Raw genomic sequence first — 23,904 nt, forward strand, 5'->3', positions numbered from 1 at the left:
GCGTACCATCCTCGGGTATCTCGTCCGTGTAGAAAGTGGCACACCGCGACGGGAAGGATTAACACGTACGATTTGTGTCATTTTTCCGATCTCGCGTCGTGTAGAAAACGGTACGACGCGCCGGGAAGGAGTCCGTTAACCGATTTACGTACCGATTTTCCGATTTCGTTTCCGCGTTTTCCGAACTGTGGTGGTAGTGAAGTGGTGATTGTACAGTGAATCAGGATGTCCAGACCAGAGAAGAAGTTGGCCGAATGCCTGATGAAGCGGAAGGCACTACTCGTCGTTCGTGATTCCGTTGAGGCGTTCATCAAGAAGTATGACAACGAGAACGATGTGTACCAGATTCCGATCCGTCTTGAGGCGTTGGACCGTGTCTACAGTGAGTTCCAGGAGCTGCAAGCGGAGATTGAGAAGTACGATGACGCTGAGAAGTTTGAGGAGCATCTGCAAGAGCGAGCAGCGTTCGAAGCGAGATTCTGCACGGCCAAAGGATTTCTGCTGATGAAGCGTTCGACAGATCCCAACCAGACAGTGTTGAATACTTCAGTGACGGCCAATCATCACCCAGTTTCATCCAGTTTCCACCTACGGTTGCCCAAGGTCGATCTCCCTAAATTCGATGGAGACTTTTCCAGATGGCTTTCCTTCCGGGATACGTTCACCTCCATGGTCCATTCCAACGCGGACATTCCGACTGTCGCGAAGCTGCAGTACCTTCTGCAGTCCCTGGAAGGAGAAGCTCACAAGCCATTCGAGTCGATCGACATAGTTGCGGATAATTATGCGTTAACTTGGGACGCTCTACTGAAACGCTACGATAATAAGCGGTATCTGAAGCGTCAACTGTTCCGAGCCCTGTATGACCTCTCGCCGCTGAAGAAAGAGTCACCCCAAGAGCTGCACGACCTGATTGATGACTACCAACGGCATGTCAAGGCCTTAGCGAAGCTGAACGAACCTGTAGTCCACTGGGACACCCCGTTGATCAACCTGCTATGCTACAAACTGGATCCTACGACCCTCCGAGCCTGGGAGGAGAAGACCAGTAGCAGTGATGATGTCACCTACGACCAGTTAGTTGATTTCCTGTACCAAAGGGTTCGAATGTTGAAGTCCGTCGTCACCGATCTGCAGCATCGTTCCAATCAACCCGGCCAAGCCAAGGTGGCCGGTTCCAATCCAATCCAGAAGAAGCCATTTAAGATGGTATCCAATTCCGCCACGACCGAATCCAAGAACTCCGCTCCGTACTGTATCGCCTGTCCAGAGAACCACTTCCTATTCCAATGTCCAGCATTTTCCAAGATGTCCGTTCGCCAGCGACGAGAGCTGATATCCCAGAAGCGCCTATGCTGGAATTGCTTCCGCTCTGGACACCAAAGTAGGAATTGTACATCCAAGTACGATTGCCGAACCTGTCACCAGAAACACCATACCCTGCTGCACGAAACTTCAACCACGAAGATACAATCCACTCCAGTAGCTATATCTGGTCAGCCATCCCAACAACCGAATCCATCCACGTCGACTGCCGTCGAAAACCCCGGATCAGTGAATCCGAACCCCCAAGTGAGCTTGTCGGTACAGTCGTACCAATCCACTGTCCTGTTGGAAACGGTTAACCTCCTAGTTGTGGACCAGAATGGGAAGGAGCATTCCGCTCGTGCACTCCTAGATTCAGGATCGATGAGCAGCTTCATCACGAAGAAGCTTGCGAACACACTCAACCTCCGTCGTACGAAAGTAGACATCGCCGTGTCTGGAATCGGTGAAACGTCGAAGCAGATCAAGCGCAAGTTGACTGCTACAATTAGATCCAAGCTACTTTCGTACAGTACTACGCTCGAGTTTCTTATCCTCAAGAAACCCACATTCTGCCTGCCAACCATGCCGATTGATATTTCCTCGTGGAAGTTTCCTGATGTCCCGCTAGCTGATCCAAGCTTCCACATTCCAGCCGGCATTGACCTGATTGTCGGTGGAGAAGTGTACCACGAACTGCACACTGGCGGTAAGATTTCTTTCGGCGAAGGGCAGCCTGTATTCGTCGAGACCTCTTTCGGATGGACTGTTTCCGGTAAGGTATCCATCCAATCACCTGAAGTTCCCTGTGTTTGTCACCTCACCACTGTGGACCGTAATCTGGAACAAGCCCTCCAGAAGTTCTGGGAGTTAGAAGCCGTTGAAACCTGTTCCAAGTTTACGGCAGAAGAAAATCTATGTGAAGAACTGTATGCCACTACCACCACTCACGATTCGTCGGGTCGTTATATCGTTTCCTTGCCACTCACCCGCGATCCGCTCGTCACTATCGGTGAATCACGTTCTATCGCCGAGCGCCGTTTCCTGAACCTCGAAAAACGACTTGAGCGAGATCCAACCACCAAAGAGGCCTACTGTCGCTTCATGGAAGAATACGAACGCCTGAATCACATGGTGAAACTCCTAGATCCAGTAGACGAAAGCCAGCCACACTGCTACCTTCCACACCATCCGGTATTCAAAGAATCCAGCACCACCACGAAAGTTCGAGTCGTGTTCGACGCGTCGTGCAAGACGTCATCTGGATTCTCCGTGAACGACCTGCAACTGGTTGGACCCGTCGTTCAGGAAGACCTACTGTCGATCCACATCAGATTCCGCATCCACCAAATCGCATTCGTAGCCGATGTGGAGAAAATGTATCGGCAAATCCTGCTGCATCATCTGTTCCGCCGATACCAACTCATCCTCTGGCGTCCCAGTCCAGACCTACCAATCGCTACGTACGAACTGCAAACCGTAACGTATGGTTTTGCATCCTCTCCGTTCCTGGCAACTCGCACCATTCTGCAGATCGCGCAAGACGCAGCCGAGATGTATCCAGCCGCAGCCGCGGTAGCCCAGAAGGATTTCTATGTGGATGATTTCCTGTCTGGTGCCGACGATGTTGAATCCGCTATCCACCTACGCCAAGAAATGTCCGCCATGCTTTCAGCGGCTGGTTTTCCGCTGAAGAAGTGGGCTTCAAACTCGCCTGAAGTTCTAGCCGATATTCCTGAAGAAGATCTAGCATTCGCGCCGTACCATGACCTGCAAGACGACCAATCCGTTTCCACTCTCGGACTCATCTGGGAACCGAGATCCGACATGATGAGCTTCAAGGTTCAGCTGCCATTACCAGCACCCGTTTTGACTAAACGGAAAGTTATGTCCTACGTTGCGCAGATTTTCGACCCACTTGGCCTGGTGGGACCAATAATAGTCATCGCTAAGCTGTTCATGCAGCGCTTATGGGCGCTGAAAACCGAAACAGGAGATTCTTATGAGTGGGATCGTCCTCTTCCTCCACATCTCCAGTCCGAGTGGAAGGAATTCCATGGAACGCTCGATACAATCGCCACACTCCGGATTCCTCGCTGTGTATCGTTGGCCAACACAACATCATTCCAGTTCCACTTCTTCTCCGATGCATCGTTGAAGGCGTATGGATCGTGCTGCTACGTACGGTCAGAGTCTGCCGGAGCCGTTAGAGTCCAGCTGTTGACGTCCAAGTCCAAGGTGACTCCGTTGGCCAAATCGCACACTATCGCACGTTTGGAGTTGTGCGCAGCAGTGTTGTCGTCGAATCTATACGAGAAGGTCGTACATTCCATACAAAGGCCCGCTGAAGTTTTCTTCTGGACTGATTCGTCCACTGTCCTGCATTGGTTGGAGTCATCGCCATCGAGATGGAAAACGTTCGTCGGAAATCGGGTAGCCAAGATCCAGGAAACCACTGAATCCTGTCACTGGAAACACGTTTCCGGAGTATCCAACCCAGCTGATCCTCTCTCCCGTGGCGTTAATCCAGTCGACATCAAAGACCACTTGCTCTGGTGGAGTGGTCCGGAGTGGTTATCCATGTCACCATCCAACTGGCCCGTAAGCGATCTGCCCATCCTTGATCCGCTTTGGATGTCCGAAGCAAGAACCCGAGTAGCCATGGTAGCTACTGTTGATGCAAGATTTTCCGATCAACTGTTCAACCGATATTCCAGCTTCAGCAAGCTTCGACGATCCATCGCATACTGGATGCGGTACTTCCGTGCCTTGAAGGCAACCATCAAGAAAACCACCATCGAAGTATTCGTAACCATAACCACTGCCGACCTACGTGAAGCAGATCTTGCCTTAGCTCGTCTGGCTCAGCGAGAATCGTTCTCCGAGGAGATATCCAACCTCCTTGCCGGGGAACGAGTACCAACGTCGTCGCCATTGAAATGGCTCAACCCAAGAATAACCAAGGAAGGTGTGATCCGAGTTGGTGGAAGACTCGGCAACGCCGCCGTTTCCGAAGATGCTAAACACCCGATCGTCCTCTCATCAAAGCACCTGCTATCCGATTTGTTGGCCGATCACTACCACAAGACTCTGCTGCACGCTGGTCCCCAGCTGATGCTCGCCACGATTCGCCAGAAGTTCTGGATCATCGGCGGTCGAAACCTTGTTCGCCGTACGTATCACCAGTGCCATACGTGCTTCCGCAGCAGACCCGTCTTGGTACAGCAGAGCATCGCCGATTTGCCCACATCAAGAGTCACTCCGACAAGACCATTCGCCGTATGCGGGATCGACTACTGCGGCCCCGTGTACATCAAGTCGCCGATCCGCAATCGGGCGCCAACGAAGGCATATATCGCCATATTTGTGTGCTTCGCCACTCGTGCCGTTCACATCGAGCTTGTATCCGATCTGTCTACGCCGGCTTTCCTCGCCGCTCTCCGCCGTTTCGTCGCTCGCCGTGGAAGGATGACCGAAATCCACAGCGACAACGGCACCGCTTTCAAGGGTGCAGCTAACGAGCTGCATAGAATCTACGAGATGATGAAGACCAATGAAGCTGATCGGAAGCAAATCCTCGACTGGTGCGCTGAAAATGAGATCGTTTGGCGTTTCATCCCGCCCCGTGCTCCCCACTTTGGCGGTCTGTGGGAGGCAGCCGTCAAATCAGCCAAGAACCACTTGTTGCGTGAGATCGGCACAGTCAACGTCAGCTACGAAGACATGTGTACCCTTCTCACCCAAATTGAGATGTGTCTGAACTCCAGACCACTAGTTCCGATCCCAAATGATCCAGCAGACCTGGAAGTTCTGACCCCCGGACACTTTTTAATCGGAACCAGCCTCCAAGCCGTTCCTGAACATAATCTGTGCGACGTTCCGGACAATCGTCTAACGCACTGGGAGCTCACACAGAAGCGGTTCCAGAGAATTTGGTCCAGATGGTACCCAGAGTACCTGCAACAGCTCCAGTCACGATCCACGAAGTGCAAGTCAGCAGTCACCATTGAACCTGGACGAGTCGTGGTGATTAAGGACGACAACCTACCACCGATCCAATGGCCGCTCGGGAAGATCATCAAGGTGCATCCGGGCAAAGACGGAGTGGTACGTGTCGTCACCCTGAGGACTGCAAGATCCGAAGCCGTCGTCAGACCAGTCGCCAAGATAGCGCTGTTGCCGATTCCGGAGAACCGAGTTCCAAAATCCGGCGAGTGAGACCTGGTAGAGCACGCCGAAATTTGCTCGAGGCCTTCGCGGGAAACCAGCAGGTAATTGCGGTTCCAATACCCTCTATGTATCTTGTCAAGTCTACCTGGTCTTTTCTATCCCTAGTCGATGACACCAACGAAGAGCAATGGAAATTGCTTATCACCAACTCTCTCTGCGTCGAGTTCAGTAACCCCGGTAGCCACAACAAGCCGAACGTTACCGACCACTCACGTCGTCCAGATTTCGCTGTCCAAGCCGAAGCGAAACGATTCGTTGAGCTGTAGTTCCGAGAGCAGGAGAGAGATTATTTTTGAATTTGTAAATAGTGTTGAACCAACCTAGTTAGTTCAAGGTGGCCGGAATGATGGATGTTGTACTAAACTTAAACTAAATTAATCCTAAATGAACTGAAATCTACTTAACCTAAATGAACTAACTAAATCCTACAGCTAAACTTATAGTTAAAACTTAATCCTATAAATTGAAAGTGCTTTAAAATTATGTATCAGTAGCCCTAATCCTAAGCCAGAGATGAAGAGAGAAATGAGTAGGATGCTGCGCGCATGCGCACCACACAATGGCGTCCACTTGTAGTGGTCATTTTGCCATTTGTAGATAGATAGGAGATAAACCAAATTGTATATATAGGAGAGTACAAAATATACCGTCGGAAGCGATACATCCCGTTTTCTGCTGTAGTCCGGTCGTAGATTAAAGAGAAAAGTAAACCGAATCCAGTAGTGCAATTAATTAACTATTTCCTTGAGTGATCCGAAAGTGTTCCTGTGACGACTGTTAGCTTAAGTGGTCAAGCAGCATAAGGCAATCTCCGAATCGCGCGTTGTGTGCATAGTGAAAAGGTGCATCAGGAGCAGTTTGTATTACAAAGTGTCCGAGCAAGGTGGAGAAAATTGCAAACACTGGGACTAGTCCCCCCGGTGAATTCATCATACCAATCTTCTGGGCCGTCGATTGATAGACGGTGGAAAATCCTTCGAAAAGGAACGGGTAAGCCCCATCATAATATTTACAGCATGGAGCAAAGGCTACAGTTTATATCGACAGCTGTATCAACATATTGAAAAAAATCTGTATGATTACAGAAAAATCTGTATATGTGGCATCACTGGACACGAAAGCAGTGCCGTTTTATAACTTTTCAGGTTGAAGCAGAACGATGTGGTACTCAATTATGATGGCTGGGTTTGGGGAGAACGTTTATTTCATGAAAACAGTGACAAAATTATCACTTTTTATTTGTAAATTAAAAAAAAAACATTTATAGAAAATTGGAAAAGTATGTATTTAAGCAGATTCGTAGAGTTATTTATTCCTATCGATAAGTGCATTTAAATTAATTTTAAAATGACAAAGTTATCAACGTTCAAACCATAACACCTTTTCGTGATTTACCCCTTATAACTTCCCGTAAGACGTAGTCTAGGTCAAAATCTGTTTGCAAATGTGTATGACCTATTAAATTTATGATTTGCAAGCAGTTCTTTAGTTCGGTTAGTTTAGTTCGGGGGTTAGAAGGTGATGGCTCTATTGAAGATCAACCAACCCATTTCAGAATGTACGCTAGTTGAGATGTCATAGCTACGATAAAGAAGCTTTGGTTTACTCATTCAAATTTCTCTATGTTCTGAGCCAAAATATTTCTGAATAATAAAAAAAAGCTGATGAAACACTTCTAACAGTATCGCATCAAATTAAATTGATCCATAGTAATCCTGATGAAAAGCGTAGGTATAGAATATCACTAATCCCCACCAGCAATCATCGAAACCATTCTACAACTACAAATAACGCCACCCTCGGCTTCTTCAAATTAAAACCCTCCCACCCCGGCCGGATTGTACCAATTGAAGCAATTGCCTTTTAGCTCAGTACCTATCAACGGTAATCACAGAACGCAACCAACATAATCCAATTACCGCACGGGATAAGCCTCACCTTCATCCTTGCCCTCTGCTTTACGTAACTACATAACACACCTAACCGAAGTAAACAACCACAATCCAATCTACACGTCGGCGTCGTCGTCGTCGCCGTCGTAGGCGAGGAAAACTTCCTGTACATACGAAAAGCCTCCCTACTCTGGCCCGGCAGGCAGCCAAAAGAAATAAATATTCAATTTAGTTAATCCTTCCGTAATTAAAACTTTATCAAAAAAGAACACATCCACACACACATCCAGAGCAGAGCCCCCATGGAAAGCCTACGAGCAATGCATGGGCTCCACCCTTAGCCAGCCCAACAAGATGACACACACGCCGAGAGATGAAAGCGATTCGGATAGTGGTTTCTACAGTAGATGGCGACGACAGCCACAAGATGATTATCAGAAGTGAACATGTATGTCGTCACAAGACTACACCCATAACTATTTTTGCCTGGAAAACCTTTTCACCCCCCTTCTTAGAGGGAATGAAACCTGTCGTTACATTTAGGATTTTTTGCCGAAAGGAGTAGATCGCTTTCAGGGGGGGAAAAGAAGCTTACGCGAGTGGCTTTATAGGCTGGGACAAATTCTCCTAGCTCTGTGTCTGGAGAGAAGATGATACGACGTTCGTTATGATGATCGCTTTTATGGTATCTACTTCGGCTGGTTGATTCACCAGCTTTTATGATGGAGGATTTAGTCGTTTGAAGCAGCTGAGAAAAAAAAACGTCGTTACCGTCGTCCATGATGGCACCCCTTGAGTAGAATGTAAAACATGAGAGTAGTTATAATACGCATTGAAATAGCTTTTCCTGTATGGAAGATTGCTACTAGATGGTATGAATCGACGGAAGATTAAGTTATAGGCAAGCATATGGGCTTTGTGGTCGTGAGATTAGCGGCGTCACCCGTCGGCTGTATAGTCACTGCCACGAAGTTGAAGGTTCGATTCCCGCTCCAACCTTGGAAAAACTTCCCTACTGGTCTAGTGTGTGTTGCGTGTTGTCCGTTGTCTAGAGTTAAGTGTATATTCAGTGCATCCTCTGGTTGAATACGGTGTCAGTTGTCTTATATTAATTTTAGGTTGAAGATACTTTAATTAACTCTTTGAGAATGTTGCTCCGAACAGGAAAAAACCAGAAAACCTAAAGGATTTCTCGTGCATTTTCGTCGATGGTCACAAGTCGTAAGAAAGACGCAATGACAAATTCAGTATTGCATTGGCTATGGAACCTTGAAATGTTAATTGAAATGTTAATTCTTATTAAGAATCTAAAATTTCCATGCTCTAGGAACCTTTAAGAATCCAAAAGATTCCAAGTACAGTGACCTCCCGTTTTTGGCAACGTGGCAAAGGATGATTGGGCTAAGGAACCACTCATTTTAGACATGTTGTAAAATACGTTACAAGGGAGGGTGCTTCATCATACATAAACAAACGTTTAACGTTTAAAGCCAAAAGACTGAAATGCTGATAAGCCGAAAGAATATAGGATGAAGGTTCTGTTGACTGATGAATCCTAGTTTGATCTTTGCAATATCAAAAGGCGTGTCCGTGAATGGAGAGGAGAGGAGCTTCAGGAACGACATATTCAAGGCACGGTGAAGCATGGCAGAGGTATCGTTATGGTTTGGAGATGTTTTCATGGTCTGAAGTGAAGAGTCTTGTGAAAATTGATGTTATTATGACTGCAGATTCCTACATCAACATTCTGCGTGAAAATCTCGACGTTTCGTCGATTAAAACTGACCTGGAAAAACAGTAGCCATAGATGCTCCACCCCAGCCGACATTTTGCACCGACAGGATGGGATGGCCCTCCTTCTCGTAGCTTTAGAGCGACGCATAATCTCAGGTTGTCAAGACCAATAAGTAATTTGGGCTCGATTGACTCGTAGTCGAGCATTGGTACTTTTGCCGGAGATGTCGAGTTGTACACATTGTGACTTGGGCTCGACCCGTGTCACGTTTCCGGTCCACTTCAGAGTGAGTGTTTCTGATTTCCCGCTGACACCAAGCCGTCTAGCAACACATTCGTCCAATGACGTTTATATAAGGTCTGGGCCAAAGGGCTTATTGGTGTTAGTGAAATGTGCAAATGTTTAGTGGTGTTCGTATTTTATTGCAATGTTTATCTTTTTACACGAAACAGCTGTTGGCAGTGACGTATTTCTATCTGTTCTCAGTATGTTGGCAGTGACGTATATCCATCTGTTCGCAGATGTTCAGCAATGTTTACAACATTTTTGCTTCTAACACCAGCAAGCTGCCTGTTGGCCCAGACCTTATATAAATGTCATTGTGTAAGACGACCCTTCGTTGATGAAGGCGTAGATTGTAAGGGAGGTATCTTTGCCATGTAGAATGACAGGAAGAATGCGGAAAAGGGACCACCGCAAATCACTGGATGTTACGTGGCTAGAAGAAACATTCATCCGCTCGGAAGGAATGGTGGAGTGCAGTAGAGTATGGTGCTTCTGACGACAACCGCTGACACCGCAACCGCTCCAAGATCGACACGGCCACTTGCCGTGACTGTTGAGGCATGTTCTGCAGAGTCCTTTTTGTTGAACTAGCTTCCAACGATCATCCACACTGGCACCATTGAACTGATGACATTCAGCCACTCGATGGCCCGCCCGTCCACACGATACGCATTGCCTTCCTGGTTTAGTGCTAGTGGGGGTCCTGGAAGACGTGGGAGTTGGAGTTTCATCTGCGGAGTGAGCCTGAACAACACCTATGTTTCCACCCTTCTGTTTGTTGCTCCAGGTTTCCGTGAACATGATAGACCTTTGAGTGGAGCTTAATCCTGGGAGGGTGAAGGAAACTTCGATTGCTGCTGTCACCAATTTTGACATGAACTCACCAAAGGTGTCGAGTGTTGCGGGCTGATACTGGGTCTTGTAGATTGCCCAATCGAGTCGCAGTGAACTTGGCAGTTTTGATAAATTCACCTTACATACAATTAAGACCGCATTGATTTGAACAATAAATTGTGCACTATAAATTACTCTTCTGTTCTTTTCTTTCTTCCTTTTTGTTGACGTTCCGACAGTCCGTGACGTTCCTCGGGATCGATGTCACTATGTTAACAGCTGACGCAGCGCCGTTGTGTAAAGCGTTGCCGCGATGAGGGGTCTCGTCGTGACAATGTTCATGCAAAGTAATTTACTGCTGAATTTGCACTACTTGCCAAACATTGCAAATCGATGTGCAAATCCCTTGGAAGAGATCATATCGAAGCACGATGAAATCAACAGCAAATCACTTCATTTTAGATTGTATTGCACATCGTTGTTGATGTGCTGTGCCTTGAACTCGAAATGTCAAGCATACTGATATTAAAAATCTATCACTTTAAATTTAACTAATTTATCCTTGGATTTCATGTTTGCTGAATATAGATTTAAATAAATATAAGTAAAATTGAGTAATCAATTTGATAATTTTGACAATGTTTTGTAATAGAACTTATCTGAATAATACACTTAAATTACACTTGAATACAGCAACAATTTCGTAATACTCGCGCTCTAGAATGCAAATTATTTCGGGTGGAAATTAAGGATTATCGCTTTCTTGCTCTTAATTATTTTTGTTGACTTGCCATCTTCGTGAGTAATGTTTGGCATGTGCGTTTTTAACATTTGCTTCCAAAAGCAAAATTAATCAAATTAAATTTCAATTTCAATTCAAGACAGTGGTGCAAATTCAAATGATAATCAGTTTGATTTAAACGTGTTATACATTACATATTTTTCAACGACAAACCACTTTGTTTCAATACAAAAATCACTTGAAAATCAATGATAAATCACTTCAACAGTGCCGCATGACAGACTGAGTCAAGTGCAAGAGCATTTGGATTAGATGTGACAACTTTTTACCGTGTACAGATACGATACTGACGGCAGGGCTGCCAGTTGGATAAGACGATTTGGTATGGAACAAGGTGAATGATTATAAAGGTGAACTAATGTCGGCAACAGTAACTACTGTGAGCAACGAAACAGAAATATTTAGGCTGTGTTTCATTTCACTTAAATTTGACAGATGGAATATTTTCAAAACAAAACTTTCTATTGTACCAGACTTATTTCTGACAGGTTAGGAACCAATTATGACCGACACCTTCTCGAAAATCGGACGATCAAGAACAGGGGGATTTTCGAACATTATAATTTATTTTCGAACTGTCAGATTTAAGTGAAAATTTACCAAAGCTGTGTTCCTCTTGGTGAATTTTCACTTAAATTTGACAGTTCGAAAATAAATTATAATGTTTGAAAATCCCTGATCTTCCGATTTTCGAGAAGGTGTTTGTCAAAATTGATTCCTGGTCTGTCAGAGATAAGTCTGGTACATTAGGAGGCTTATTAGGTTTTGCACCGTCGTTCAGTGGTACTGTTTACGTGTACTTAGTCGATATTTTCTTGGGTAGATTTTCTCGATAATTTTTTCAGACTGCACTTCTGCATTGTCCACGAGCAACATCCTTTCACCACGCTGTTCCTCGACAATTTTCAAGTTAAAATTCGGAAATTTTAGAATATTTTTTTTTCGACAAAACGATTTTATTGTAATAACAAATAACATAAACGAACTGTACCCCGGATGGGTAAACAATCTCACAAATGGTTTGGATGATACCCCGAACACGTCGTTAAGCTCTGTTTTATGCGAGGGGGGCGACACATCTAAATCTCAAGTTTAGATGCTCAACAAATCTCACACTAGCGAATCAATCTTCGAAAAATCTTCTTTCATTTGTCGCATCTACTTGCATCGCTCATCATCTTTTTGCAGGAAATCTTCAGAATCGTCATCAATCTTCTTTTTATCTACTCAGCGTGCGGCGTGCGCGCAGCTAGCCACAGCAAAACACAATCTTTTTTGCATCGTAGATAGAGTCGTCCCCCTCGGTTTTATGGTTATTTTTTTTATGGTAAGTGCTGGTAAACAGTACCACTGAACTGTCAAAAAGGGTCAGCCGATTAACACTGAGTTCATTCGTGACGTTACGCTGCAGAACCTAATTTGAAAATGTTTCATCTGTCAAATTTGAGTGAAAATTCATCATACCTAGAAAGAGCACGAATTAGGGCGTAACAGCTTTTGTAAACAAAGACTTCTATCGATGATTTCTACGAATTCAAGGCACGTCTACGCAGACCAACCAAAAGCATCGGATAGAGGAAGTCTTTCCCTACCCGATGAGAATGTTGGTTTGCGTGGGCGAAAGAAATCATCAAGAGAAGTCGTTGTTTACAAAAGCTGTTAGGCCCTTGTTGCTTCAATGGGTTTAATGGACTTGCGGGAATCACTAATATCGCCTATCGATTTTATCCGTTTGTTGATGATTTGGTGAGCCCAGTGTAAATAATGGCGGTTCACTTCATAATCAATGTTCGGAGCCGTTTTAGCTCTAATGCAGCTTCATGCAGAAAAACAGCGTTTAAACACTTAACACTAGCACATAATAATTTATTCAAACTGAACTTAGATCACACAACTAGCACATTTATTAAATAGTGGTTTTACTTTAAATTAAGGCAATACAAAATCACATAGTGATGTTTCACTTTCCTCGATCTTCGACCGTCTTCGATGCGAATAGTAGTAGCACTGATCTATTGTAGCTACGATGAGGATTCGATGACCTGCTGGGTGTTCATTGGTGTCGGGTGCCCATCGCCGTTCTCACTCTCCTTATCAGATCGACATTTGTAGTGGTAGAACGTTCTCTGAGCATGCCGTAGGTATTGAATGTAGTGGTCACTCATCAATCCATTCTTTCTCCCGTATGACTCGCTGTGTCACGTCGATCACGTACGGCTATCCAGGACCATTTGCATATTACATGCAAAAAGCCCTAATTCCAGCTCTATCTAGATATGGAACACAGCCCAAATGTAACACAGCCTTAATGTAAACATGTTTGGCAAATTTGAAATTTGATGTGATAGGTGTGTTAAAGCGGGTGTTTGAACAAGGTGCCAGAGTGACTTACCCCCTGACATCAAAACATCACAGCATTTAAAAACAAATCTACCGAAATTCACCAACCGACTTCGCGTTTCGCAAAAAGAACAAAGGATGTTCAATTTGCTTGAAGCGGCCGAGGGAGGCTCGATGGGTCGGTTTTCTGGGATTGTCATGGCATACTCTTCGTGGACTACCTCGAAAAAGGAAAAACCATCCACAGCGAGTATTACCATAGAGGTAACTCTAAGACCACTGGGTCCCGAAGAAAATCATTATTATTTTTGGCTCACTCAGTACCAGAACAACGGTCCCAAGCAGTCCCAAGCTATTTCACTCACCCCTGCATGTTCTGCATGAATCCACACACCCCTGATGTTATCTGTCAAACTTTCATAGCGAATCAAAACAAACATAGTGTAGTAATAGAATTTCAACTAGAATAGGGTACGTTAATCGTTTGCTTGGGACCAATAGGCTACTAAAGTGGTGAGCCAATTTAAAATCGTTAGTTTCGTATTGATTGTTGGTATTACTGTGCATTATTCGCGTTGACGGCACCGTCGAAAAATTTTCTCTTCCAGCAAATATAGACAGTTTCTTATGAGAATTTTCGGTGGAGTGAATGGATAGTACAAAGTTCGCCATGTTTCACGCACAGTCTGACGTTTGCTTATGGATTTTCTCATAGGAGTAAAGAGCTACAGAGTCGCCGTCAACGCCAATTGGAGCGATTGAAGGCCGAAATCGCTGCAAAACGGCCTCAAATGAAGCGAAAAAAAAAATGTTTTTGCAAGACAATGCGCCCGGCGCACAAGCGCATCGCAACCACGGCTAAAATCAATGACTTACGGCTCCAATTGCTTCCGCAGCCACCGTATTCGCCCGATTTGGCTCCCTCACACTATTATCTCTTTCCAAACCTCAAAAGATGCCAAATCAATATTGTTCAGTACCAGGTAGTCAAAACTGGTCAACCTTTAATGTATCATCTTGTTCGCTTAATAAAATCAGTTTTGTCTCAGCAGTCAACCCACACGCGTGTTTATTACAGTGGCTACGAGGATGTGCAATTGAGCAAAATGGCGGCCAGTACGGCGAATTTTCGTAAATTCGAAGAGGAGGAGGAGGAATGGCAATTATTTAAGGAACAATTGGAGGAATGGTTCAAGTCGGCAGGATTGGAAGCCGGCAAGAAAGTGTCAATATTGATAAACTGCCTCAGTGTTAAAACATATAAGTTTGTACGGGATTTGTGCACGCCAGCGGTTCCGGCGGAGAAGACCTATGCGGAATTGTGTCAGCTGCTGGCCTCACATTTTACACCTACAACGGTGGTTCACCGGGAAAGGAGGATGTTTTTTGCGGCAAAACGAGGAGAACAAGGACCGGAGAACGTAAACATGTGGATCCGCCAGGATCAAGCGGTTGTCTGCCAATTGCAAATTTGGAAACCATCTTGAACACAATCTAACCAACAAATTCATAACCGGCCTATCAGGAAGAGCGTTGGATCGAGTTTGCGAAGAAGATGAAAACGTCACATTCGAGAAAGCCAGAGAGCTCGCGCTGAAGTACGAGCAAGAAGAAGACCGAAAGAGTGTAGAGGCGGAGCATGTCAACATAGTCCGACAGCGGATGGACCGAACGAAACACGAGGAGTCGCGCCGGAGATCGCAGGTGAAACCATCGAGCGAAGAAGTTGAGTGTTATGTCTGTGGCAGACGAGGCCACGTCAGGGCAAACTGCCGTTTCCGCAACAGTGTTTGCAACAGTTGCAGCAAAAGAGGTCATCTTGCGGCCGTTTGTAGGACCAGAACGAAGCATTATGTGGAGGACCAGGAGGCGTTTCCAGATCACGATGTTTCCGACGAATGCATCGAATCCCAGCAGAATTTCATGAGTAAGCCTGTTGTGTTTAGAATTAAAAAGATAGAAAACATTCCCGACAAGCCGATAAAAGTAGGTGTTACGATCGACAAGAAAAATCTGGTTATGGAACTGGATTCCGGAGCAGCAACGTCCGCGGTATCGGAAAAGTTCCATCAGAAGTTTCTGCGGTGCTACCAGCTGAGGAAAGCTAATCTAAAACTGGTAACCTACAACGGACAGCGTTTGAAAGTGCTAGGCTGCATTGAACCGGTAGTGACATACAATGGTGAACAGAAAAAAGTGAATTTCGCAGTTATCGGAGATGGAGGACCTCCGTTGTTAGGAAGAAACTTCATGCGCGAGTTCAAATTACAATTGTTACCTCTTAAGCGTATCAGTGAAGATCGTAGTGAACAGTTAGAACACGTTTTGAATCGGTTCAAGCATATGTTTTCCGGGAAGTTGGGTAAATATACAGGGGCAAAGATTGATTTAGAGGTACAAGTTGACGCAAAGCCAGTCTTTTGTAAACTAAGGCCAGTGCCATTAAGTTTGGAGCCAATGGTTGATCAAGAAATCGAAACGATGGAAACGAGTGGTGTAATAAGCAGGTGTGACTCATCAGTGTGGGCTACCCCAGTGGTACCCGTTCTCAAGGATGATGGAAATCGAATCCGGTTGTGCGGTGACTATAAAGTGACGTTGAAAAAAGTATTAAAAGATGTGCGCCATCCCTTACCACGGGTAGAAGAGGTAATGGGAAAATTGGCGGGGGCGAAATATTTTTCAAAATTGGATTTAAGCAGAGCATACAACCAGTTCGAACTATCCGACGACTCGAAAAAGCTTTGTGCCCTGTCGACGCACAAAGGCGTATTTTTAATGAACAGACTACCGTTCGGGGTAAAGCCTGCGTCGGGAATAGTTCAAAGGGAACTAGAGTCCCAGGAGTGGTCAATTTTCTCGATGATGTGTTGGTATCCGGTAGTTCGCGTGAAGAACATTTCTAGATAGAGCTGGAATTAGGGCGTAACAGCTTTTATAAACAATGACTTCTATCGATGATTTCTAGGAATTCATGGCACGCCCACGCAGTCCAACATAACCATCGAACAGGGAGAGTTTTTATCTACCCGATGAGGATGTTGGTTTGGATGGACGAGCCTTGAATTTCATGAAATCATCAAGAAAAGTCTTTGTTTACAAAAGCTGTTAGGCCCTAATTCCAGCTCTATCTAGATTTGTGTAGACTCGAGCAGGTGTTGACAATACTAGATAATTCTGGACTGACTTTGTGTAAAGAAAAGTGCAGCTTTATGAAAAGCAGGGTAAGCTATCTGGGCTTCGAAATCTCTGGTAGTGGAATAGAAAAAACCAAGGACAGAATTCGTGCTATAGAAGAAGCCAAACCCCCTAGTAGTGTATCGGAAATACGCGCCTTCGCTGGAATGGTGAATTACTACAGCAGGTTTGTGAAAGGTTTAGCAACATTGATGTCACCGCTGTATCAGTTGCTGAAGAAGAATTGTAAGTTTGAGTGGACCAATCAGTGCCAAGAAGCATTTGAGAAAGTTAAGGCAGAAATTTGCAAGGACATAACCCTCACTCATTTTGATCCAGATAAGGAAATAGTGTTAATTTGTGACGCGTCAAAGGACGGAATTTCTGCAGTTTTGGCACACAGAATCGATGGTCTCGATAGACCAATAGCTTTTGCCTCAAGAATTTTGAGTGGAGCTGAAAAAGCTTATAGTGTGTCACACAAAGAAGGACTGGCTATTATGTACGGCTTGAACAAATATTACTTCTATTTGATGGGAAATCGATTCACAATTAAAACGGATCATAATCCGTTGGTATCTATCTTGGGACCACAGAAGGGTATTCCGGTGATGGCAGCAGGGCGGGTGCAACGCTGGTCCAACTTCATTTCCGTATTTGATTACAAGTTAGAGTACGTGAAATCGGGAGACAACATAGCTGATTATCCATCAAGAGCTGCTGTTGAATCATGGGAATTATGGAAGGAAGATGGTTCATACCTGAATTTCATGAGTTCACAAGAACCGAATTTGGTGGACAGAGCTGCGCTTAAGGTGGCTACGGACGAAGACATAGTGCTACGAAAGCTTCGAGAATGCATACTGGATGGAAATAAAGGCATGTGGTCTGAGCTTATGGACTTCAAAAACGTCAAGGAAGAATTGTCAGTGGAAGACGGCGTGATCATGCGAGGTTATCGAGCTGTAATACCGACGAAATTGCGCAGCCAACTGTTAAAAGTACTTCATTCGTCACATCTTGGAATAAACAAAATGAAGAGTGTTGCTAGGGGTTGCATCTGGTGGCCCAATATCGACAAAGATGTGGAATCACACGCCGGGCAATGCGAATCATGTGCGGTGGAGCAACCGTCACCTGCGTTGGCTAAGCTGATTCCATGGAACGTTCCAGACAGGCCGTGGTCTAGAGTACATGTCGACTTCGCTGGCCCCATCAATGGCTTTTGGTTCTTGATAATAATTGATGCGTTGACAAAGTGGCCGGAAGTGTTTTACATGAAGTGCATAACGGCTGATTACACTATTGAAAAGCTTATGGAATGTATGGCGAGATTCGGTTTAATGGATGAGTTAGTCAGCGACAATGGCACACAATTCACTGCCGATAAGTTTCGAAAATTCCTGAAGGCCAATGGGATTAAACAAACGCTCACAGCACCTGGTCACCCAGCAACAAACGGAGCAGCTGAAAATTTCGTTAAAACCTTCAAAATGTCATTGAAGAAGACGTTTCGAAGCAAGACAGGACTACAGTTACCGGAAATAATCTCGAACTTTTTGATGGGCTACCGTAAATCAAAACATTGCTCTTCGGAAGTATCACCAGCGGTTGCTATGATCAACAGGGATATTAAGACAAGGCTCGACATAGCACGTCCCATCATCCCTACGCTTGCAGTGGAGAACTGTGACATTAAGAGAAGCCTGGTAAAGCATCAAACGAAACAGGTTGAACAACACAGGGGGAATCGGGAAGCATCTTTCGGCGTAGGAGAGCCAGTATTAGTGCGGGATTATTCAGATCCTAACAAGGCTTCATGGAGCAAGGCAACAGTTCTGCAAAAAACAGGCGAGAGGAATTATCTGGTAAAGCTGACCACTTCGGGTAGAACAATCAAGCGCCACACAAATCAAATTGTCAAGGTCAAGGCATCGACATCGGAGGACACTGAGCAGATTTCGAGAAGAGTAGAGAACAAAGGAGAGGAGATTTCGGAAACACGACAAGGCGGTCAACAGAACCGTGCACCGGCGTGCGACAACGTGTCATTCAAAACCGTATTGAGTGATTGTAGTAATCGATGTAATAATTCAGTTTCCGAGATTGTCAGGGCAGAGGAAGAAGAAGAGGAAGTATTAGGGTTTGGTGAAGGAAATTGGCTTGTTAAACCAGAAACTCGTCGTAACAGGAAACGGAAACAAATATTTGATCTCGGCTTGTTGGGAAAACCTTTGAAAAAAAAAGTTTAAAGGACCAGTTTTTGACTCACGTATATTATCTCGTTTACAGAAATCACTCTGTAGAAGTTCATCGAAGCAGAGCATTGAGGTTCCTGGAACTCCGATGCAGTAGAAGACTGTAAGCCTGAGGATCATTTAGCTTGTTGTAGGGGTGTTCAGTACCGGGTAGTCGAAACTGGTCAACCTTTAATGTATCATCTTGTTCGCTCAATAAAATCAGTTTTGTCTCAGCAGTCAACCCACACGCGTGTTTATTACAAATATGTAATAAAATTCAGCTCACATGAGGAAATCTTCCACGCCGCGGAGGAGTATTTAGCAGACCTTCCGGAAAATTACGTTGCGGACGGGATCATGAAGTTAAAAAATCGCTGGGTGTATCGAGCTAAAAAAGTACTAGGGAAGAGCGCTACTTCGTCGTAATCGCCCATTTCCGTTCTATCGAGCAGATATGATCAATAATATCAATGATTTCACAATGCACAAAACAATAATACGTTTGTTCCGATGGGTTAGTTCATTAGCTACAACATAAATCCTATTAGAGCGCATTGTATGCATATTTACGCTCATTGTTCTCAAAACAAAAGAAGCGCTCCTAGCGCATCCCCTTTTTCTCCGTTTATCCGTAGGACGAAAAAAATCTAATGGCGTTTCAATGCGTTTGGACGGAATTGAAACGCGTAGGACGAATTTAGAAGCATGAAGCAGTGTTAGATTTTTAATAATATCTCAACATTGTTTGACTCTTTATCAAATCCAACGGTACGTATGGAAAGGTGGATAAATTTAGAAGTTATCTTTGATGAAAACATTCCATGTTTTGTTCAAACCCTTTCCAAAAAGCGTGGTAAAGTGCGGGATGTCCTTAGTAGGACGGAAATTAGATGAAAAAACCCTATATTGAATAAAATTTTAAAAATCATTTAAACAAATTCATTCCCAAGGAGGTTACTTTTCACCCCACTAGTATATTCGTTTTTAGTTAGGTAACACAGTAGAAACAAACAATCGTAAAACGCTGTCCAGACTGGAGAGTTATAACATGTTATAACGGTTGTCAACTAATTGCAACACAGAAACCACCATCAAGACAGCGCTATAACATGTTATAACTCTGTAGTCTGAACGTACTATAAGACAATTTAAACAGAAAGTAATTCAGCTTGTACCTACAAAGCTATACCCATCAAATTCTCTGTAGCATCGATGGAGGCGCATCGTCATTGACTCATTTAAATACACCTAGCCTTTCAGTTTGTTCTCCATTTTTCACCAAAGGTGAAATCACTGAAGCTTTTCGCACCTACCACAAAAAGCTCATCGTTCGCAACATTGCGTACAACTTCCAACCGAGGGAGCATCTACCACCCACCCTTCCAAAACAACCCCTATTGCACGAACGAAAACTGTCACCCAGAGCAAAATATGTAGTCATATGATGTGCCACACACTACCACATACCACCGTTTGCCTGTCAGTTTTCGTCGCTCATAATCGTGTTACGTCTACGGCGGTGGCAAATCAACTCGTGACTCTGGTGCGATCGGTTCTTCAACACCATCCGTCGCCGCAGTAAGGGCAGCAGTAGCAGGTAGCAGCAGCAGCAGCTAGAGCTTGATTTTCATTTTACTTCTATCCGATCCCGATTCCGGTCCGCGGCACCAGCGATGGCAAGCAACACCCAGGGAATCCAGCAGCTGCTGGCCGCTGAGAAGAAGGCCGCCGAAAAGGTCGGAGAAGCCCGCAAGCGTAAGTATTTCTCGGCTCAAGAGGTGTTCCTAGCCTATGCGCGTAGAGTGAAAATACACGGTAGTCACATGACCCCCTCTGTATCAGTAGTCCAGTGCTCAGCTGGTGTTTTTTTCCTTCTGCAAAGTGAATAAGAATGAGCGTTGGATTTTCAAAATTGTGGCATCCCTAACTCAATTGGGTGTTTGTTTTTACAATGATTTTCCAGGCAAGGCCCGTCGTCTAAAGCAGGCCAAGGATGAAGCTACCGACGAGATCGAGAAGTACCGTGGCGAACGCGAGAAGCAGTTCAAGGATTTCGAAGCCAAGGTAGGTTGATTTTTTGAACGTAAAAACTTACGTATCACAAGAAGGAAGTCCAATTCTGGGCAGATAATTAAGTAATCCGGGAAAATTTACTAAACAGTTAATGCTAAATCGAAAAATCTTTACTTTACAAATCTTTCGGCACGTGATCTTGTGTGGAAAGACTGCAGATAACAAAATATTCTTAAATTCGTAGGTTTCAACTAACAATTTGGTGGAATGTTAATGAAGGGTTATAATGAAGATTTAAATTCAAGTGTAACCTGGAGGCAAATTAATTTTCACAGTGATTGATTAGCCATGATTGACAATAACGAAATCAAACCTCAAACATGATAAATAGAGGATACGGGACCACAAACCACGTAGATAGTTTTTTTTTAAAGAGATTTTAAATGTAATGCATCTCTCAAAGTTATTTGTGAATGTTGAAAATTTTGTGATTGAATGTAATGCATTATCAATAATTCAATTGCATAATCGGTTCATGTCAAACAAGGACCCTAATTGTGATTGTAAAATCCACCATCTCAGCGGCCATTTGTGAATTATATCAATCTTGTCCCAGAGCTTTCTACAAGAACTGAAAATTGATGTACTCGTTTGAAGCAAATAAGAGGCTACACACATGCTTACCTATAAATACGTATACGTACAGTAAATACCACCCACAACATTTCTTATTGAGTCAAATCATGTTCAAATTCTTTCTTTTCGCCCCCTTTCCGTAGCACATTGGCTCGCGCGAGGGTGTCTCCAAAAAGATCGACGCCGACACTCGGGTACGTATCGACGAGATGAACCGGGCCCTCACCACCCAGAAGGAGTTTGTCATCAAGGACGTGATGCAGTACGTGTACGCCATCAAGCTGGAACTGCACAAAAACTACCGTCAGTAAAAAAAAGGCTCCACCGGACATTAAAAAAAAACTGCCGCTTCTGGCCTGGCCTGGCAAGATCGGTTGATTTTCATTCATTTGCAACCACACCGGGGTTTATAATTTTCTGTGAACTTGGTAACTTTCTACAATGTACCACCACCACATTCCCTGGCACTAGGAACAGTTGTACAGTACTTTTCTCGCTCGTTATGTTTATGGATTTGTTTTTTTTTTTTTTTAATTTTGAAATGTTTTGAAGAAGGTAATGTAAAATTGCTGGAAGAGATGCGATGTGGTGTCACGGCGACGTCATGTCCTATTTTTAGTATTAAAGTAATCTAAGATCATGTAAGAAGGAAACGCTCTAGGTTAAGTGAAATAAAGTAAGGAAAACCAAAAACGTTTGACTTTTTCTCTTATCTGCAAGCATCATAGCCTCCGGCAGGTGTTATCTTTGTTTGATAAAGCAATCTATTGTAGATAACAGCACGGCTTGTCCGTAGACCTAAGACAGTAGTAGAGGGTGATTTGCTGCCGCAAATGTTCTGTTTCTTTACATTCTGAAAAGGTAAGCAGTTGTTTTCATTCGCTTCTCCACGTCTTAGCTTCTTTTAATTAAACTGTCCCATCCTTACTAATTGTTATTTTTTACCTATTACGCAGCAACTGGCCATTTTCACCTACTCTCAACTTGAGAATTTTTATCTTTATTTAAGCCAATTCAAAACTTTTCCACAAGGGACGGGACAAAAAGTTTACCCCTAAAAACTCCTTTACTAACCAGACCGGGAATCGAACCTGACCCACCGCCTCCATCATGGTATCGGGAGGCTCTAACTTCTTTTAACCACAAGTCTATTGCTACAACACGCACATTATTTACAGGTGCACAATTCTTCATCATCATTTCAAAAGGGTGAAAATGCTTACGTAAATACAGCTTTCCTCCGAAGAACGCGTTACCCGCTGAGTTGCACCCACCGCTTTGTCTAGGTGGGTTTTCAACCAAGCGCTCTGATTTTCTACGAGTGACTAGTTCTCCATTGACCCTACTCACATGCAAAAATCAGACCGGGGGGGGTGCAACTCAGTGGGTAACGCGTTTTTCGGGGGATAGCTGTAATGGCTTTAGTCGTCGGCTTCTCGCGAATAAAAGCTCACACATGCAAAGTAGTGACACCGTCACGAAGAGGAATGTTTCCACTACCAACTGACTGAGCTGAGCGTTAATTTGCAGGAGTGAGCAATTATTTGCGAGAAATTGACGGTTGAATTCATTGTTTACAAAAACAGTTTCGTCCTAATGAAATGTTGGCACCGAATTGTACCTTGGTATATATGAGCAATAGTAAAAATGAAAAATTTAAAACGATCTCACCAACTTTCGCTGTTTCTTCACCCTTCTGTCCAATTTTCGTGCCTATTTTTAAACTCGTTGTTCTTCTATGCATCACTGCTAGTCGCTACTAGTCTTCCGAAAGTCTCCTATGTTATTTCTGATGTGTTCTACGATATTTTGACGTACATTATTTTTGTATGATTATGTTGAATTCCTAGTTGCGTCTAATAAAACCGTAAAACCAATGCTGAAAATGGACATTGTCTCAGGGTATTTTCTTAACGAGCATCACTCCATTATCGTATCGCATGTGCTCCATTTTGCAGCTCTGCTTTCACTTTCACTTTGTTGATCAGGGATGTTGCATTTTTCTTAAGTAGAGATCACCCTCCAGCAATCGATAGGATTCCACAGAAATCCGATCGGGACACGGACTCGGGACTTCCGAAATCGGGGATAATGATTCAACATTATAAAAACAGTCCATTTCAGCCTCTAATAAGCTATAGCTATAGATTATCCGTAACTATATGAAGAAATGAGCGGATAATAATCATCAAGTCAATGATTGACCGATGGCTATAGAAAGATATTTCATTCTAATTTGGTAGTCATTCCATATACGCACTGCCAAATCAGAGAGATCCAGCCTACAGACAGCGGTTAATTCTTGCAGGACGAGTCTAGGAGGCACGATAATGAAGGTTGATCGAATGATTGCTGAGCAGATGTGGGATATTTCATCGGAATATGCTTTGTTCTTCCCGTTATGCCACTCAACAA

At 44.2% G+C, this 23,904-nt stretch overlaps 2 protein-coding genes and 1 pseudogene across 2 annotated transcripts; all 3 read left to right on the plus strand.

The window, feature by feature from the left end:
* The first annotated feature begins 225 nt into the window (after nucleotides 1–225).
* LOC135704272 (uncharacterized) lies at nucleotides 226–5,523 on the plus strand. The gene has a single exon (XM_065225737.1). The coding sequence runs from the start codon at nucleotides 226–228 to the stop codon at nucleotides 5,521–5,523; it is 5,298 nt and encodes a 1,765-aa protein (XP_065081809.1).
* An 8,896-nt stretch (nucleotides 5,524–14,419) lies between these two features.
* Nucleotides 14,420–18,955, plus strand: LOC135704273 (uncharacterized protein K02A2.6-like; annotated as a pseudogene).
* A 1,384-nt stretch (nucleotides 18,956–20,339) lies between these two features.
* On the plus strand, nucleotides 20,340–22,182 carry LOC135704156 (V-type proton ATPase subunit G-like). Its single transcript, XM_065225592.1, has 3 exons — nucleotides 20,340–20,595; nucleotides 20,804–20,904; nucleotides 21,633–22,182. Exons 1-3 carry the CDS (start codon nucleotides 20,514–20,516, stop codon nucleotides 21,798–21,800), a joined length of 351 nt encoding a protein of 116 aa, XP_065081664.1. The 5' UTR covers nucleotides 20,340–20,513; the 3' UTR covers nucleotides 21,801–22,182.
* Nucleotides 22,183–23,904: the final 1,722 nt, after the last annotated feature.

The sequence above is a fragment of the Ochlerotatus camptorhynchus genome, unplaced genomic scaffold (assembly GCF_037179485.1).
Source record: "Ochlerotatus camptorhynchus isolate MF236.1 unplaced genomic scaffold, CSIRO-AGI_Acam_v1.1 ptg000232l, whole genome shotgun sequence".
NCBI lineage: Eukaryota > Metazoa > Arthropoda > Insecta > Diptera > Culicidae > Ochlerotatus > Ochlerotatus camptorhynchus.

Coding starts and splice junctions, on each gene's coding strand:
- LOC135704272 (XM_065225737.1), top strand. CDS start 226: ATGTCCAGACCAGAGAAGAAGTTGGCCGAATGCCTGATGAAGCGGAAG.
- LOC135704156 (XM_065225592.1), top strand. CDS start 20,514: ATGGCAAGCAACACCCAGGGAATCCAGCAGCTGCTGGCCGCTGAGAAG. Junction 20,596..20,803: donor GGTCGGAGAAGCCCGCAAGC/GTAAGTATTTCT, acceptor ATGATTTTCCAG/GCAAGGCCCGTCGTCTAAAG. Junction 20,905..21,632: donor TCAAGGATTTCGAAGCCAAG/GTAGGTTGATTT, acceptor CCCTTTCCGTAG/CACATTGGCTCGCGCGAGGG.